Source organism: Bufo gargarizans, chromosome 1 (genome assembly GCF_014858855.1).
Source record: "Bufo gargarizans isolate SCDJY-AF-19 chromosome 1, ASM1485885v1, whole genome shotgun sequence".
NCBI lineage: Eukaryota > Metazoa > Chordata > Amphibia > Anura > Bufonidae > Bufo > Bufo gargarizans.
The window spans coordinates 230741869-230761852 of record NC_058080.1 but is presented as its reverse complement, the minus strand read 5'-3'; the positions used below and the strand labels follow the sequence as shown (position 1 = coordinate 230761852).

Below are 19984 nucleotides of genomic sequence, written 5' to 3'. Positions count from 1 at the left end.
CATTCTAACACATGAATATGCTTTGATCTAAACCATCCGATTGTAGCTCTGGCTGTATGTTTATAGTCATTTTCCTGCTGGAAGGTGAACCTCTGCCCCAGTCTCTAGTTCACCTTCAGTTATTTGATAAGTTATTTCCGTCAGTTAGGGCTCATGCACACGACCGTTGTTGTTTTGCGGTCCGTTTTTCATGGATCTGTTGTTCCGTATCAGAGGTTTTTTTCTCTGATTTAAGTCTTCTTTCGTTCCGTTATTCCACAAAACATATCCATATGGTTTCCCTATGCGATCCGTTTTTTGCGGATCGTAAACGGAAACAGTAACTTATTAATCACCAAACACATGAGCAATATGGGCTGGGCATAGCATTTCTACAGTATGGATCCGCAAAATACGGATGAAATGCAGAGGACATACGGATGTGTTCCGTGTGCGTTCCATATTTTTTGCGGACCTATTGACTTGAATGGGGCCTCGGACCGTGATTTGCGGACAATAATAGGACATGCATCTTCCATCTAGCCCTCTCGCACCCCTCCAATCTATCCTCAACTCTGCTGCCCGACTAATCCACCTCTCACCCTATTACTCCTCTGCCTCTCCCCTCTGCCAATCCCTTCACTGGCTCCCCATTGCCCAGCGAATTCACTTCAAAGTACTAACAAATACCTACAAGGCCGTCCACAACCTGTCCCCTCCCTACATCTCTGAGCTACTTTCCAGATGCATCCCCACACGCTCTCCGATCCTCACAAGACCTCCTTCTCTCCTCTCCTCTTATCACCCCTTCCCACAATCGCCTCCAGGATTTCTCCCGTGCATCACCCATACTCTGGAACTCGCTACCCCAACATATCAGACTCTCACCTACAGTGGAATCCTTCAAAAGAAACCTGAAAACCCACCTCTTCAGACAAGCCTACAACCAGTGACACTGCTGCTTCTATACCGCCATGACCAGCTTCACCCGCACCTACTGTGTCCTTCTCCCATACCATGTAGATTGTAAGCCCTCACAGGGCAGGGCCCTCTCTCCTTCTGTACCAGTTTGTAACTCGTCTTGTTTATGATGAGTGCAATTGTCTGCATTATGTATGTACGGTATACCTCTTCTCATATGTACAGGCGCTATGGAATGAATGGTGCTTTAATAATAAATAATAATGATAATAATGCACTACTTTTTTACGGAACGGAAATACGGAATGCACACTGAGTACCTTCCGTTGTTTTTGCAGACCCATTTAAGTGAATGGTTCCGCATATGGTCCACAAAAAAACGGAACGGAAGCGGAAAGAAAATACGTTCATGTGCATGAACATGTGCTGCCCATTGCCGTATTGCGGCCTGCATTTGCGGATCCACAGTACACGGGCACTCGTTTCGTGTGCAATCCGCATCACGGACGTGGACCCATTCACTTCAATGGGTCCGCAAATCCGGAGAGGCCGAACGGAACACTACGGAAGCACTACGGAGTGCTTCCTGGGGTTCCATGCCTCGCCACCGCAAAAAGATAAACCATACTCTATCTTTTTGCGGAATGGACGGAACGCTGACCCATTTAAGTTAATGGGTCCGGGATCCCCATGCGGCTGGGCCACAGTCGGTGCCCGTGCAATGCAGACCGCAATTTGCGCTCCACAGCACAGACACGGGCTTCACACGGTCGTATGAACAAGCCCTTATTGTGAGCCAAAACCAGTTATGGGTCAAACACACATTACAGGTACAGATCTTTCCATTACACCCGATTTCTGTGTAGGCTTCACTACTGGCTCACAATAAGGGCTCATGCACACGAACATATTTTCTTTCCGTGTCTGTTTTTTTGCAGACCGTATGCGGAACCATTTATTTCAATGGGTCCACAAAAAAATGGAAGTTACTCTGTGTGCATTCTGTTTCCGTATGTCCGTTACGCAAAAAAATAGAACATGTCCTTTTATTGTCTGCATTACGGACAAGGATAGGACTGTTCTATTAAGGGTCAGCTGTTCCGTTCCACAAAATACAGGAATGCACACGGACGTCATCCGTATTTTTTGCGGACCACAAAACACATACGGTCGTGTGCAATGAGCCATAACTTATGGAAATAACTGGTCAAATAACTGAAGTGTGAACTCAGCCTAACAGGTTTTCCTCCAGGATTGCCCTGTATTTAGCTCCTATCCATCTTCCCATCAACTCTGACCAGCTTCCCTGTCCTTGCTGAAGAAAAGCATCTACCGCCACCATGTTTCACGGTGGGGATGATGTGTTCAGGGTGATGTGCAGTGTTTTCCACCAAATATAGTGTTTTGCATTTAGGCCAAAAAGTTCAACTTTGTTTTCTTCTGACCACAGCATCTTCTTCCACATGTTTGCTGTGCCCCCTATATGGCTTGCGGCCAACTACAAACAGGAGTTCTTATGGCTTGCTTTCCAAAATGGCTTTTATCTTGCTATTTTTCCCTAAAGGCCAGATTTATTGTCCTGTGGCCAGATTCTCCCACCTGAGCTATGGATCTCTGCAGCTCCTCCAGAGTGACCATGGGCCTCCTGGCTGCTTCTCTAATTAGTGCCCTCCTTGGCCGGGCTGTCAGTTTAGGTGGACAGCCATGTCTTGGTAGGTCTGCAGTTAGGCCATACTCCTTCCTTTTTCAGATGATGGATTAAACAGTGTTCAGAGCTTGGAATATTTTTTTTTATAACAATCCTGCTTTACACTTCTCCACAACTTTATCCCTGGCCTGTCTGGTGTGTTCCTTGGTTTTCATGATGCTTGTTAGTCACTGATGTTCACTATAGGCCCTCACAGAACAGCTGTAGTTATACTGAGAATAAATTACACAGGTGGACTCTATATACTTATTAGGTGACTTCTGAAGGCAGTTAGTCACACTGGATTTTATTTAGAGGAATCAGAGCACAAGGGGCTGAATACAAATGCACGGAGGTGATCTGCCCGTTTCCAACATACATGCCGGGTTTTGGCCTGAGAAAAAACGGTTAATGCAGTGGTTATTGTGCGGCCGACAGCTGGTATTTATGCTGGATCAGGCTGCAGGAACATCTCTGACAGAGATATGAACTCAGCCTTACAGTCTATGCTTACATAATTAAAATTTGGCAGGGCTTCCATAACGGAAAACGCCCCACAATCTCCCATCGACTTTAACTGCACAAGATAGCATTTTTTTCTAAACCGCTTCAGAAGTGGCACGGATGCCATCCGTGTTGAGTCTGTGTTTTTTCACAGATCGATAGACTATAATGGCCGTGATGCATCCATACACACGAACAATAGTGGGCAAGCCTCTGTTGTATAACCCCGCATCACGGTATATAATGGCTGTGTGAATATACAAATAAAATCAATTGGTACATGTGCTGTCCATGAAGAACACTGACAGCACACATCCGTGATTCACTGACCTCTGAAGGCCTAGTTCACATTTCCGTTTTTCATGGATGTGGGCTATCGGCATTTTGCACGGACAGCACGTGTACCCACTGATTTTAACGTGTTCACACATCAGTGGATTTCTACTGACGTGTGTCAGTGGAAAAATAAGGGACACGTGCACTACTTTGGTCTGTGATGCGGACCCATTAAAGTCTATGGGTCTGTGAAAAACCACTGATACAAGACGGACGGCATCTGTGCTTGGTACCATTGATAGAAAATGCTCTGGAAATTCGTAGCCTAGCATGCAAAAAAAAACAAAAAAAAAACAAACAAAAAAACGTGTGCATGAGCCCTAAAACTGTGAGTTTAATGAAAAAACATTATTTAATATTCTGTATTTTTTCATTTGTCTGGGCTGTTTTCATTTCAAAGGTGCCCCTGGAGTATGTACAACTATGGCTAGGCAACCAAGCTGGAGCCTTCTCATGAACAAAGACATGGGGGGCTTCTGTTCACCCCCAGCACACGTATCACCGACAGCAGCTGAAAGAGCGCCTATGACGTCACACACAGCTGATTGCAGTCTCTCCCTCCAGCTTTTTGTCCCTCCACGCCGCCGTACGTGCAGTGACGTGTGCCCGCGCTAGGCTCTGATTGGTAGATTTCAATAGTCGCGGGCTACTTGAACTGAGAGCTGTGTCTATGTGCAGCGTACGGGAATTGTGGGTTTAGCAATAGCGGCGGGCGTAGGCCGTGGACTGACAGGCAGTGGTGCGGTACCGAGCAGGTTTAGGCACCGGTGATAGGGCTGTGCACCCTGGTTAGCCCCGTGCACTGCAGTGTTCTGTTTGTCCCCGGGGCAGGAGGACGGGGTCGTGCATTGGATCACCCACCATCGTCCTTCCCGGTGCTTGAGTATTAGTTACCGAAGCGGCGGGCAAGATGTCGCACTTAGTGCTGCGGGATGAGAACCAGGAGAACGTCCAGCCTAGGAAGCAGCTTACCGGCCAGCATGCCCCGCCAGGCCGCACCGTGCTGGGGGTGCTGCAGGAGAACCGGGGGCAGCGGGCCCAGAGCAGAGGAGGCAAACAGCAGGCACCGGTATGTGGCGCTGTGTGTGTAGTGGGGGGCGGCCGTGGGCTCTGATGGCGGTGACCCCCATCTGCCGATCTGTTCCTGCTGCAGGCGGGATGGGGTTAAATCTCTGTTATATCTGTGTATGGCCCGATCCCGCCAATAGTGATCAATATATTTCCTATTCCGCCACCTCTCAGGAAGGGGGCAGCACCTCCACGCATGGCATTGTCTCCTGCTGCCCACTGCCCCCTCTAGCTGTACGTGATCTACTGGCTTTATTGTCTGTAGCTCTCCAGTTCTGACATCAGACGAGATGGGCTCTGCCATGAGGGCTGCTGATCAGTGCAGGTCTATGGGACATGTGTCTATACAAGCTGAGGCCTGTAATCTGCTTAGGCACTGCAGGAGCCTCATGGCTTCAGTGCATGCTGAGAGTAGTAGTTGCTGGTAGGCAAGTAATGGAGGGCACTGGATTTCTTTCCACTAATATTTCTATTTAGTTCAGTGGCTCCTAGTTCCCTTTGCTAGTCGGTGGTAGGTGTTGGGCCTGATATTGTCCTGCCGATCTACATTCCTGTGACTGTGGAATGCAGCCGAAAAGCAAACGCTTAAGGATTTAATTAGCAATCTTGGGGTACTTTCACACTAGCGCCGCTGGATTCCGGCAGGCAGTTTAGTCGCAAATCTGTATGCAAACGGGATACCATTTGTAGCCTGATTCAGATCTATCACACAAATGTATTGCAATACTGGGTCCGTCAATCTAGTTGTCATTCGGATCTGGTATATATCTTCACATTTTTAAAGGTCTGTGCAGACCACAATAACCGGTTGAGTTTTTCCGCAACACTTAGGGCCAGATCCGGCATTATTTTACATTGAGATGCATTAATGCCGGATCTGGCATTCCGGCAAGTGTTCCGGAATTTTGGACTGAGAAAATACCGCAGCATGCTGCTGTATTTTCTGTCCACAAACCATACAGTGTCTTAACTGAAGGCATCCTGAACTGATTGCTCTTCATTCAGAATGCGTTAGGATAGAACTTTTTTTTTTTTTCGGTATAGAGCCCCTAGCATGGAAGTCAATACCGGAGAAGAAAAGCGCTAGTGTGATAGTACCCTAATGTGCTAAAAGCGGGGCATGTCTGCAGGGATGTCCATAAGGTGTCATCCTGCCTGAACTATAGCAATCTACTCGGTTATGAAGGCCTAACGTGCCGTATTTCCTCTTGCGCTTGTCTTCTGACCTCCCATGCATGGCATAAGTTCACTCTTGACTATCAGTCATGGTCTTGTAGATCTAGTATTCTACTCATGTCACTGTCCTGAAATGGTGGGATGTTCTGATATAACTATGATCTTATCTTCCAGATCCTTGCCGCACATAATCCCCTCGGCCTCAACGATGAGAACTACGGCAGAATCCCGGCAGGGAAGGCGGCTGGGAAACAGTCTTCCTTTGCCATTCATGTTGATGAACCGGACTGTGCAAACCACAAGAAGCCAGCTGTCCCCAAGAAGCCTGTGCATGATGAGCACCTGAAACAGCTGAACTCTGTAGTCATTTCTCTTGGCCAGCGGCAGCCGCTGGCACCTATAGCACTGCCAGAGAATGTCAGCTTTGGTAAGTTCAGCTAGTTTATCCTAATCTATGGCATGAGTAAAGCAGGCTTCAGACTCTAGGAAAAAGCTGCTTAATTTCCCATTCATGAGATGTTCAGCACCTCATGTGCGGGACATCGCATCTCTATAGACAAAGGTAGCTGCATAGCCACCAGGGGCGTGATCATTACACCTAGAGGCTGATCCCTGCAACTGCTGCGCCCTATGCACTTTGACAGATGTGGTGACATTTTTACTGCCTGGTCCTGTCAAAGTACAGAGGGTGCGGCAATTGCAGAGCCTCTAGGTGTAACGGCAACGCCCCTGTTGCTCCTAGAGGTTCATTTGCATAATCAAAATTTCTCAGTAATGTGGGCACATATGAACAGGCATCCAACATGGATGCCTTCAGCTGCCAAGCACACATACAACAGGTCAGCCAGTTTTATAGGTACAAAACTGTTGACGGATGCCCTTAAACTCTCAAGAATAAGGTGTCCACAAAATCAATGCTACCCTGATATAGGGAGGCTAACGTTCTGTATTGAAGCTTTTTTTTTTTTTTTTTGGGTGACTTGGCCGTTCCCTTCTGGCTAAGAGCATGTCCTGCCTGGAGCATGCAGGGAGGCTCAGGTCTGTAGTGCTTCCGTGGCTCTGTGAGCTGTTTCAGCAGCTGGATCCTTTTCCCATGATGCTAAGGTGTGATGTATTCGGAGATGCCCTCACTTACTGGTCAGTGAAAGTCCCTGCTGTCAGCACCCATGTTCCTTGAAAGGAGAGGCAAAAACACTTGCTAAGCTTATCTGTTTTTTTTCCCTGCACCGAGCTCAAGGGTTCAGGTACAAATTCCTGATGTGGAATCCACAATGGTCATAATGTTACAAGATTATGCCATGATATTAGATGGAGCACCCTCTTGGTATACAGCGCTGAATTGTGGGGTGGGGTTTCTATTCTGGGTCCTGTAATTTTAATGTAAATGTGTTGAATATATGGAGCAACTGTACATTTCCTCCATGGGGGGGGCAGGGCGGGAACCAGTGTGCTCACTCTAAAGTCAATTTAGAGCTGGGCAATGCCACTCAAGGCTCTACTGTCCATTGGTTATTTAGAACTTTGCAGCTATGGAGAACCCATAGAGTATTCATGGCACATTGTCTGCTAATGTCCAGTAGATGTGATGTTAGATGTTGTCCCCACTCTAACCTTACCTGATCTTGTCTGTTTAAGATTCCCCAATGGATATGTCAATTGTGGATGAAGAGGAAAAGACTGTCAGTAGTAAAGAAGTTCCAGACTACGTGGAAGACATTCACACTTACCTTAGGGAAATGGAGGTAATCTTCAGCTTTTTGGCCACTTCTACACACACTGGGGCTTGTTTACATGAACATGCATTACAGTTCACTATGCAGGTTGTCAGATGTACACTATACTAGAAGACCTTTAATAAAAACCCGTTCACCTGTCTGCAGCCCCGCTGTTCCTCCTAGACTGGAAGGCTTGGTCCTGTAACTGCTGTGCAGTGTGACTTGCCATTCTAGCGCATGATTGGTTGCAGCAGTTATTAAACTAGATGTGGCTGGGGACAGGACTGTATACAAGTAGACTTCACTGCAGATGTTTTCTGACCTTTTTTGTGTCTGCAGAGGTTCTGTATGGATACTTTTACATGTAGCATCGTTAGCCACGGATTCATGTGTAAAGAACACTTATTGGTCATCACATGGCAATGCATAAGATGTCCTGGCCCCCTGTAGGTGACAATCACAGAATCGCAAGCATACCTCTCGGTCCCTCTGGTCAGCTTCATGACTCCAGAAAAAGGGCTTTTCAACAATCTGCAAATTAGTTGAAAAGAGCCCAAGTTGTGGTCTCCAGGCACTCCCACTTTTCATGGAGCCCCGCTCCTCCATTTAGCATGTTCTCGTCACCTTCTTTAGCTTTGTACGTCAGCAAGTCCATAAATGACACCATGCGTGGGGCGCACTGGTCTCATCTGCCTGCAGAATGTTACTGCACATGTGAACTGTTACCACTGCTTGAAGGGGTAGTGTGTGTAGGCACACTGCTGCTGGTGCCTGCATACTTTATCACTTATCTCAATTTATCAAGCTCTTTACTCCAGCATTGTCTTTTTGGGGTCCCTTGAGCAACCCCCCCCTCCATACTCCGGTATGTTGTGGGTGGTAAAGTGAGTCATGATGGCTGTGACTGAGTTTCTCTCTAGATTTGACTGGGACCTTTTTAACACCTTTCCGCATTTTCACGTACATGTATGAATGTGGTGCCTTAAAGCAGGAGCTGCACCCGCCCAATCCACAGCACGGGCCCTGGTGTTACTGATAGCCGGGCCCCTGCTTCATCCGCCGGCATCACTGTATGCAGTGATGCCAGCGGATTAATCCTTTCACATGCCGCAGTCAGCACTGACCGCAGCGTTTAGAGGGAGGGGGCTACCTCTGATTCCATCCAAAAAGTCATATGCACCCTAAAATGGTACCAATCAAACAGTCATACATATAAGACAGTTGGCCAAAAAATAAACTATGGATTTCAGAATATGGAGACAAACAATTTTTCAAAAATGCTTTATTATGTAAAACTGAAAACAAACAACCCAAAAAATTATTTGGTATGGTCGTGTCTGTAACAACCTGTTCTATAAAAATACCACATGATCTAACCTGTCAGATACATTGTAAATAACAAAAAATAAACCTTGCCTCACAAAGTGTAATATAGAGCAACCAATAATCATATGTACCCTAAAATAGTAGCAACAAAACTGCCACCTTATCCTGTAGTTTACAAAATTAATTTTTTGGGCATTTCTACTCTAGGGGTACATCAGGGGGGGTTCAAATGTGACATGGCAACTTAATTATCCCAGTGAAATCTGCTCTCAAAAAACCATATGTTGCTCCTTTCTATCTGCCATTTGCTCATACAGCAGTTTTCAGAAACGCCCCATATGTGGTCGTAAACTGCAGAATCAAGGCAATAAATAGTTTTGTTTGGCTGTTAACCCTTGCTTTGTTACTGGAAGAAAATTTGATTTCAAAAGATCTGTCCAAAAAAAATGAGATTCTGAAACTTCATCTCCATTTTCCATGAATTCTTGTGGAACACCTAAAGGGTTAACAAAATTTGTAAAATCAGTTTTGAATACCTTGAGGGGTGTATTTCTAAAATGGGGTGGCTTCTAATTAGGGGTGGGCGATATGGCCTAAAATCTATATTGCGATATAATTTTAAGCATGTGCGATATGCGATATATATTGCGATATATTGTTTTCTATATTGGGGGGGGGGGGGGTGTTTAAATTTTATTTATTTTTTACTTTTTATTTATTAACTATTGGCCTCCTTAAGGGCTAGAACCCTTGTCATATTCACCCTAATAGAGCTCTATTAGGGTGAATAGGACTTTACACTCTCCCTGCTGCCCTGTGCATAGTGCACACAACAGCAGGGAGCTGACCATGGCGGCAGCCTCTGATCTGCCCCCCTTCCCCAGCCTCTGATCTGCCCCCCTTCCCCAGCCTCTGATCTGCCCCCCTTCCCCAGCCTCTGATCTGCCCCCCTTCCCCAGCCTCTGATCTGCCCCCCTTCCCCAGCCTCTGATCTGCCCCCCTTCCCCAGCCTCTGATCTGCCCCCCTTCCCCAGCCTCTGATCTGCCCCCCTTCCCCAGCCTCTGATCTGCCCCCCTTCCCCAGCCTCTGATCTGCCCCCCTTCCCCAGCCTCTGATCTGCCCCCCTTCCCCAGCCTCTGATCTGCCCCCCTTCCCCAGCCTCTGATCTGCCCCCCTTCCCCAGCCTCTGATCTGCCCCCCTTCCCCAGCCTCTGATCTGCCCCCCTTCCCCAGCCTCTGATCTGCCCCCCTTCCCCAGCCTCTGATCTGCCCCCCTTCGGTAACGCAAACCCCCCCTCCCCAGTATTAATCATTGGTGGCAGTTTGCAGTTCCGATCGGAGCCCCAGCAGTGTAATGCTGGGGCACCGATCGGTTACCATGGCAGCCAGGAGTCACGCTGCTGAAGTCCAGGCTGCCATGGTATGTTAGTGAGCAGAGAGCAGCGCATTATACTCACGTGCGCTGTGGCCGCCGTTCGCTTCTTCTTCTCATAGGTCTGTGCGGCGCATTGCTAATGCTGTAAGCATTAGCTATCCGCCGCACAGACAGAAGAAGGAGCGACCGCCGGCCACAGCGCACGTGAGTATAATGTGCTGCTCTCTGCTCACTAACATACCATGGCAGCTAGGACTACAGCAGCGTGACTCCTGGCTGCCATGGTAACCGATCGGAGCCCCAGCATTACACTGCTGGGGCTCCGATCGGAACTGCAAACTGCCACCAATGATGGGGTGGAGGAGGGGGACCCTGAGGGATATGGCCGGCACATTCATTGGTAGTGCAGTGGCCACAGTCCCTCCCCTCCTCCTCCTACTCTGTCCTCATTGGTGTTCAGCGGCAGCCGCGCACAGTGGGGAGGGAGGGACTCCCTCCTCCTCCCTCCGCTGTGCCGGCCGGCTCAGAACATGGTGCGCGCGATCATATCGCGGTCCGGCGATATAGGCGATATGGCGAAAATCCATATCGTGGCCCAAATTCATATCGCATATCGCCTATATCGCCTATACCGCCCACCCCTACTTCTAATATGTAAGCCCCACAAAGTGACTTCATAACTGAACTGGTCCTGAAAAAATTGGGTTTTGGAAATTTCCTTAAGCCTGCTAACGTCCTTCTCAAAATGATCCAAACATTAAGTAGACATATGGGAAATGTAAGGTAATTATTTTTGGAGGTATTACTTAAGTAGAGAAACTGAAATTTGGAAAGTTTCAAATTTTTTCCAAATTTGGTATAAAAGAAATATTTTGCCACTGTCACGAAGTACAATGTGCTGTGAACACATTTAGAATGGCCTGGATAAGTAAAAGCGTTTTAATGTTACCACAGTTACACATGTCAGATATGCAAAATTATGCTGCATACTTAAAGGTGAAAAATGGCTGTGTCCTGAAGGGGTTAAAGGTCCCAAGGAAAACTGACTAAGGGCTGTTTCACACGAGTGAGTCCATTGCAGGAATTGCTCTCGTGTCATCGCGTGGTCCTCCGTTCTGGACTTGCCGGAGCACATGTCATTATGATGTATTGTGTGAAATGGCCTTAAATTGCCCTCATGATACATTTTCACCAGTTTTTTTTTTTTTTTTTTATCATGCACTTGAATGGGCAGATCTCTCAAATCTGACCCAGATGGTGCATGCTGGGACTCTGCACAGACCAATGGTCCATGTGTATAAAAACCAAAAGGTCACAGGCAAGTGGCCCATTGACTTTAATTGGTCAGTGTTCAGTCCAGGTCTTCTGGTCTGTTCTGTACCCAGATGTGGACATTGCTAGTCTGAAAGACCCTCTAACTGTCTGTGCCACACTCGGTCATTCTTTAAAGGGCTTCTGTCACCCCACTAAAGTAATATATATTTTTTTTTTTGGGGCTAGTTTAATTCCTTATAGTGCAATATATGAATATATAATGGTGTTACTTACTTTCCTTCAGCCGTTTCTTATAAAAACGAAGTTTTATAATATGTAAATCGGGTCTCTACCAGCAAGTAGGGCGTCTACTTGCTGATAGCCGCCACCGCAAAAAACCGCCCCCTCATCGTGTTGATTGACAGGGCCAGCTGCGATCTCCTCCGGCCGGCCCTGTCAGCATTTTAAAAATCGCACGCCTCTGTTCATCCAGCGCAGGCGCACTGAGATGAGGAGGCTCGCCTCCTCATAACTCCCTCAGTGCGCCTGCGCCAATGACGTCACCGAAAGAGAAGACGTCATCGGCGTGGGAGTTCTGAGGAGACGAGCCTCCTCATCTCAGTGCGCCTGTGCCGAATGAACAGGCGCGCGATTTTTAAAATGATGACAGGGCTGGCCGGAGGAGGAGATCGCGGCTGGCCCTGTCAATCAACACTATGAGGGGGCGGCTTTTTGCGGCGGCTACCAGCAAAAAAAACAACTTTAGTGGGGGTGACAGCCCTTTAAGAGCTCCTCTATGGTTTCCTTATAAGCGGCCTGTAGCTGCTGCTCTTAGAGCTCTGAGAGCTCTTAGGAGAATCTGATCATGAGCTTCAGCAGCAAGGATCGCTCCAGTCAAATCCCTTTCACTGTTCCAGCTATGATCATAGTTTATATGTTAACTAATACAAACTATCTGTATGTACACAACCAGAAGCATGAGACCTGGGCTTGTAGTTGCATGTCTATCAGATTATAAAACGAGCAAATGCGATCAGCCTTCCACCCCCACCCCCTGCAGGAAAGTTCCCTCGCACTGACAACCAGAGGCTCATCCAGTAGAATACATAAACCTGTGAGATCATCAATGTAGTCGCTTCCAAATAAAATCTATCACTTTATTGAATACGGAGATCAATGTCTACATGACAATCTGTTCAGCTGGCTTAGCTATGAATGACTAAGGACACTGGTCTGCATGTAAGCAGCTGGCATGGATTCTGCCATGGAGACTTGTGTACAGTAAAGTGACAGATTTGTACAGGATTGTAGTGTTGGACTCCCTGGTTTTAGAGCGTATAAGTTACAACCTTGTGAGAATCTGTACTACAAACCTACATGAGCTCAATAGATATTGTGTACCCAAGAAGTCGCTGTAAGGTTTGATCATACAGGTTGACTTGCTGTATTTTATTTAATGGAGATTTTAAAACCCCTGACACTCAGCAATTAAGCATCTTAAATTCTCTTCCTGCAGATAAAATGTAAGCCAAAATCGGGCTACATGCAGAAACAACCTGACATAACGAATAACATGCGTGCCATTCTTGTTGACTGGCTAGTTGAAGTTGGGGAAGAGTACAAGTTGCAGACAGAAACCCTGTACCTGGCTGTAAACTACATTGACCGATTCCTGTCTTCAATGTCTGTTCTGAGAGGAAAGCTTCAACTGGTTGGCACTGCTGCTATGCTCCTGGCCTCGTAAGTTCTCTGAGAAGTTGTAAACTGTCATACACAGCAGTAAGAACTGTTCTAACATATCTTTATTTATACAGTAAGTTTGAGGAGATCTACCCACCAGAAGTGGCAGAATTTGTATACATAACTGATGACACTTACAACAAGAAACAAGTCCTCAAAATGGAACATCTGGTGCTAAAAGTTCTGTCTTTTGACCTTGCTGCTCCAACCATCCTCCAATACCTCAATCAGTACTTCAGGCACCACCCAGTGTCTTCAAAGATGGAAAGCTTGTGCTTGGTGGGTGTTAAGTTACAAAGTCATTATCTAGAAACTTGTATCTTGGGCTACTTTCACACGTGTTTTGGGCGGCTCCGTCATGGATCTGCGAAAAACGGGTCCGTTACAATAATACAACCGCATGCATCCGTCATGAACAGATCTGTTTGTATTATCTGTAACATAGCCAAGACGGAGCTGTCATGAACTCTAATGAAAGTCAACGGGAGACGGATCTGTTTGCATTGTGTGCCAGGACGGATCCGTTTGGCTCAGTTTCATCAAGCGGACAGCATCGGTGTCCACCTCCAGAGCGGAATGGAGACTGATCGGAGGCAAACTGATGCATCCTGAGCAGATCCTTTTCTATTCAAAATGCATTAGGGCAGAACTGATCTGTTTTGGACTGCTGTTGAGAGCCCTGAACGGATCTCTGAAACGGAAAGCCAAAACGCCAGTGTGAAAGTGGCCTAATGTGTATGGGCACTACATGTGGGCCTGACCTCTTGCTAAACCTACTTGCTTGGCTGTGTAGTTGTAAGATTGAATTCTGTTGGATACCTCCATGACTAGTTATTGAACAGTTCCTAAAAAAAACTGATATTCATCTTCTCTACTTACAGTATTTGGGAGAGCTCAGTCTAATTGATTCGGACCCCTTCCTTAGATATCTACCCTCAATCACTGCTGCATCAGCTTTTATCATCGCCAACCATATAATTAATGAGGAGACCTGGGTAAGTGTCCCCCCCCCCCCCCCTGAACTTCCATTTGCAGAAATATAGATTGGTCTCTTTATCCATTGTGTAGCTGAAAAGCATAAACTGGTTGTGGAACAATTAAGGGATTGTCCTTTCATCTTACATTTGCAGCCACAGTCATTGACCAAATTCACAGGATACACATTGGAAAGTCTTAAACCTTGTATACTGGATCTCTATCAAACCTACCTCTCTGCGGCATCCCATCAACAACAGGCTGTCCGTGAGAAATACAAGAGCGCAAAGTGAGTGACACCAATTTCCTCTACCACTATTTGAGCTCCAGTGTAGTCCCATGACGGAGTACATACTTCCTAAAGTCTTTGCTGCTGTGTGAAGTTAAACTTGGTTTGATGTATTAAACTGCACGAAAACCAGTTTAATAGGAACTGACAAACCCTAAAAGTAAAACATTAATATTAGAACCTGTAAACGGCTCGGCTAGTCTGACCTGGGGACGCTGAGGTCTGGAAGCCTGCAAGGGACTTCTCAGATCTACAGCCCCAGTTGGAGGATGATGTAAAATGTTAATAAAAACAGAATGCCATGCAAGTGCCATAGACCCATATTCACAGTAGATCATAGAACACACATCAGATATTAGAAGTGAGACATTTTACCATTTCATGAAAATGAATTTGGCAGCACCACATCTCAAAAGTTGGGAGGAGGGCAACAAAAGGCTGGAAAACTGGTACTAATAGCTGGAGGAGCCATTTGCAACTAAGTCACATGACTGGTTATGAAAAGTGTTTGAGAGGCAGAGTCTCAAGCAAAGATGGTCAGAGGTCTACAAATCTGCAAAAACTGCATCTAAAATTGCAGAGTAATATCAAGGTTCTATGTAAAATTGTAAAGACTTTGAATATCCCGACATCTACAGTGGATGAAATCTAAGTTTCAGAGAATCTGGAGAAATCCATGTGCACAACAGGCAAGGTTGATGGTCAGTACTGGATGCTTAGATCTAGGGGCCCTCAGGCGTCACTGCATGGGTTCAGGAACATTTCCAGTAATCACTGACACTGTTCACTGTGCTTCTAGCTTATTAGTGCACAATTCAAAATACTGCATCTCTGATGGTTTGGGGTTGTTGGTGCCTATGGTGTGAGCAGTTTACACATCTGGAAAGACACTATGAATGCTGAACAGCATATAGAAGTTTTAGAACATATGCCTCCATCCAGGGAAGGTCTTGCATATTTCAACAAGACTATGATGAACCATATACTGCATCCATCACAATACCATGGCCTCAGTCTGGGTGCCTGCAGTCAAGACTTTTCATTAATAGAAAACTTGGTTTATCACAAAAAATCCAGCAAAGACCCAGAACCATAGAATCCTACAGACCATAATGGGACAACATTCCTCTCCCAAAACTCTTCTCGCTTCCCAGACAATGCAGAATGTTAAGAGGGTGGTACATTATGGTAGACATTGCCCTGTACCAACTTTGAGATGTGTTGCTGCCATCAAGTTCTAAAGGAGTTTTTTTTTTTTTTTCATGAAATGGTAAAATATCTGATCTACTGTGAATTACATCTTACACAGCGTTCCAATTGGGGTTGTACATTTGAACTGTATATGCAAAGCCATCTAATCACTGATACAATTAGCTGATGTGTAACTTAAAGGGGGGTTTTCTGAGATCTTTGAACTATCCTCAGGATAGGTCATCAATATCCAATCGGTGTTGGTCTGACAACCCTGCCAATAAGCTGGTTGTGGCAGCGCAGCCTTCCCTTCATCCTTTACCTGGTTGACTTTGCAGCAGTGAGCAGGTGTAATTACAAGAAGCCATTCACTTCAACAGGAAGGCTTTTATATATTTTATTTTTTTAATAGAAGTATATGGGATTGGGGTGGCTTCTTGTAATTACACTGCTCCGATGTCAAGCCCATGCTGCCTTCTCTTCAACCAGCTGATCGGCAGAGGGTTCCAGGTAGTGTTGGGTGAATCGGGTTTGAAAGCTTCACAATATAGCCTCCATACTACTGAGTAGTGGATGCATGGAATAGCCTTCCCGCAGAAGTGGTAGCTGCAAATACAGTGAAGGAGTTTAAGCATGCATGGGATAGGCATAAGGCCATCCTTTATATAAGATAGGGCCAGGGGCTATCCATAGTATTCAGTATATTGGGCAGACTAGATGGGCCGAATAGTTCTTATCTGCCGACACATTCTATGTAAAATGTTTGGGCTTTGCAATCTTGCTGCAAATATCATGAGACTTGCTTTCTCACATTTATGACACTTCATTTATGTGCATAACATTGTGCCTCATTAAAGCCAAGTTCAGCTTTGGATTTTGACACTAATTTATGTGACTATCGAAGTGTTGGGTCATAGACTCGAGGCAAGATTACAAAGACTTCCATGGAGCCCATACATTTTACAGTAGTACAGAAGCTGTCTGGGGTCTTAATATTTATGACCTAGCCTCAGGATAAGTCATCAATCAGATCAGCGTGGGTCCAGCACCCCTGCCAATCAGCTGTATGAGGCGATGGCGCACACGTGCTGCCTCTGTCTAAGCAGCAGCAAATGGAAATGCTGTTTTCCTATTCGCTGCTGCTTAGACATGGAGGCAGCAAGAGATGGCACATGGTGTTTCCCATGTACTCATACAGCTGATCAGCGGGGTTGTCGGATCCCCACCGCTCTGATATTGGTCATCAATATTTAAAGCCTGGACAACCACCTTTTTAAATATGATAATATCCTCTACTACAATGGAAGGACATGTCACAACTGGTTTTGTGCACTTTCAGTTTATTATAAATAAGTTTGATGGGTGTCAAATGTAAGGATAGAAAACCACCAGCACTTGACCAGCCAGTGTGTGCTGAAGGAACCACTCATGTCCCATTAGGAATATGGAGCTGAGGAGCCCCTCTCAGGTACAGCAGAATGCTGTTGGGCTTCTCTATTGCATTAACAGTACAGGTTTACTGTAGGGAGGGAAATGTGTGATTAGTCAAATTCCCTGCTGACTACTTATTTAAGAAAATTCCCTGCATCAATCAGCAGTTCACAGGGCCTGGGGACTTGCTGGTACTTTGTGCTGCATTGACATGTTGACCAGAATTTCTTCAGTTAATTTGTCTCCCTCTTCATCCACAGGTATCATGCTGTATCTACTATTGAACCTCCAGAGTCATTGTCTATATTCTCATAACCTTACCAGACGGACTTTTAATGTATATTTACAAAGCACATGATGTACAGTTTTTCTATCCTTTTTGTATTGCTACTGGGTATCCATACTGATCTCTATGGCAGAATTATGATACAGAGTTTTAGATTTTTATTGGTTTTAAGTTTTTGTAAATTTATGTACTTAATCTTGTTTTTAGATCACTTAGCTATGCTTTTATAATGCTGTGTGCAGTTTGCATTAACAAAGCAGTTGGCATATTTGTTAACTATATTATCGCTGTTATTGACAATAAATGTTTAAACTGCAGCACAAGTGTGGCTTTTTAATGTTGGGACCAGCTAAATAAAATGCTGTAGTATGGCTCAAAACAACTTGCAATTCTGTGACTTTAAAGAAGCCCTCTAACACTTGCCTATATAGTGCAGCATAGACTGTAACAGGGATCGGCATCCTCAGCACTCTAGCTGTTCAGAAACTACAACTCAGACTTCTATGGGAATTAGAATAACACGTTTGCAAGTTGGAGTGCCAAAGGTTACTCATGTCTGGACAAAAAGCGTAAAGCATCACTAACGTTTCAAAAACGTTATCTATTTAAGATGCATCAAGTGTTTTGATCAGTGGAGGTCTGATTGCTGGGAGAAGGGCAGGCATACTGTGCTCTCGCCTGGCTGCTGAGGACTAATGATGGGACCCATAGACTTCTGTGGGGCCCATCTTGTGCATCGAGGAGAGGGTACAATATGCACTCTTCTCTCCACTTTATTTCTAGAGGTCAGTGGGGGTTTTAGCACAAAGACCCCAACAGTTTCTTAAATATCCAGTTAAAAATGTTGTGATTTAATGTAGATGTTGTGTGCCCTGTGTACCTGCAACTTTCTAGGTTTGAGATGCAGCTATTTACCTCTGAATTTAGAATGAATGGTGCCTGGGTTACTTCATCCTCTTCACTTTGAGATCATTGTACCTGCAATGAGTTGGATGACAGCAGGTGGTATTTAATTTTGTCTAACTTGTCATACATTTATCATTTGGTTGTTTGCTGTGCTTTTATGTATATTGCTGGGCTCTAATGTGTATTTCTAAATTACCCCTAATTCTCTGATCACACTTCCCATAGATATAGACAGTTTAAGGGGAAGCACTCGCAGGGGTCAGCACGAGCCAAAAGCACCATATTTGCCTAAGCGTTTGGCAGTTAGACAGGTCAGGAGACAGAGGTACTACTCAAACAAAGTTACACACAGCACAGGTATGCTACGCTAGTGTTTCACTCAGGCTCTGGCTGCTCTTCTCACTATGGCTGTCTACTTTCAAATTCAACCACACCTTCTACCCTCTGTCCCTCGCCCTTGTTCGGTTCCCATACACTTTATACCCTCATACATTACACTGACCTATCTTCCTCCACAGTGCAGCATAAACACCAGTATAAATCTTTCAACCACTTGCTGTCTCTGTTCTCCTGCTGCTAGCTGCAGGGGATATTTCACCAAATTCTGGCCCTCCCTCTGTTAACTTCTCTGCCAAACACAGAAACCCCAGAAATCTGACTAATGTTCACTGCGCTTTCTCTACAGTCTTTTAACTGCGCACTCTGGAACGCATGGTCAGTCTGTAACAAACTACCCACAATCCATGATTTCTTCCTCACTCTCTGAACTTGCTAGCACTTACAAAAACCTGGCTTTAACCCTCTGACACTGCTGCCCTATCCTGTGATGGACTTCACTTCTCCCATACCCCCAGACCTATTTGAGGTTCAAACCATTAGTTTCAGTTGTCTATTGTCCCCTGGGCTCCCCCCCCCCCCCCCCCCCCAAATTTCTAGATCACTTTGTATCTTGGCTTCCTCACTTCCCATCTTCTGAATCACCAACTTTTATGGGTGATTTTTAAATATCCCCATTGATCCTATTTCTCTCTCCCCTGCCCCCCATCAGCCACTCACTTTAGAGACAGGGGAGGTTAAAAAAAAGTATCAAGTCCCCAAATTTAAATCCTCCTCCCTCCACATGCTGTCTTCCTGATTTGACCCTATAACAGAGGTAGTCTCCAGGCTTCTCTCTTCTCGACCCACAACCTGTAGCAGTGATCCCTCCTTTCAAACACAATCACCCCATTACTAAAGAAACCATCTCCTGACCTGTGCTGCTAACTACAGACCTGTTTCTAACCTCCCCTTCATCTCTACTCCTCAAACGTCTTGTCTACTCTCGCAAGTGCTCTGTAAACGCTCTTCTTGACCCCTTACAATTTGCCTTTCGCCCTCTTCACTCTACAGAAACTGCCCTTATTAAAGTGTCTATCTCCTAACCGCAAAACAAAATGGTGACTATTTGCTACTGAGCGCCCCCCCCCCCCCCCGGTGATTTAGTGGGGCTGCTAGGGACCCCAGTGATGTCACCGGCACTGATGGATGGGATTTGGTGCTGCCCTAGCCAGTAAAACTGCTAGGGCAGCTCATCAGAGCCAGTGACGTGGACACTGCCGGGCAGAAGTTTCCGTCTGACAGTGTGTTATTGAAAACAAAAGAGCCCTTGCCCTGTGCAATTTAGTGCAGGGCAAGGGAGCGCATCGGAGCATGAGATGCTCTGATGCTACCCTTATTTTCACCCAGGCAGCCCCCCTGAGGCTATGTCCAGGTTCAGCTCTGACCACCCCTTTAAGTACACTGCTCTCTTGGTTCTCTTCCTATCTCTCGGTCTGCTCCTTTAGT

At 45.8% G+C, this 19984-nt stretch overlaps 1 protein-coding gene across 1 annotated transcript; it reads left to right on the top strand.

Annotated features, from left to right (window-relative positions):
- Window positions 1–4073: 4073 nt before the first annotated feature.
- Window positions 4074–17445, top strand: CCNA2 (cyclin A2). The gene is made up of 8 exons (XM_044271715.1): window positions 4074–4496; window positions 5846–6098; window positions 7307–7413; window positions 12859–13082; window positions 13157–13361; window positions 13964–14077; window positions 14213–14346; window positions 17229–17445. The coding sequence occupies exons 1-8, from the start codon at window positions 4338–4340 to the stop codon at window positions 17281–17283; spliced, it is 1251 nt and encodes a 416-aa protein (XP_044127650.1). The 5' UTR covers window positions 4074–4337; the 3' UTR covers window positions 17284–17445.
- Window positions 17446–19984: the final 2539 nt, after the last annotated feature.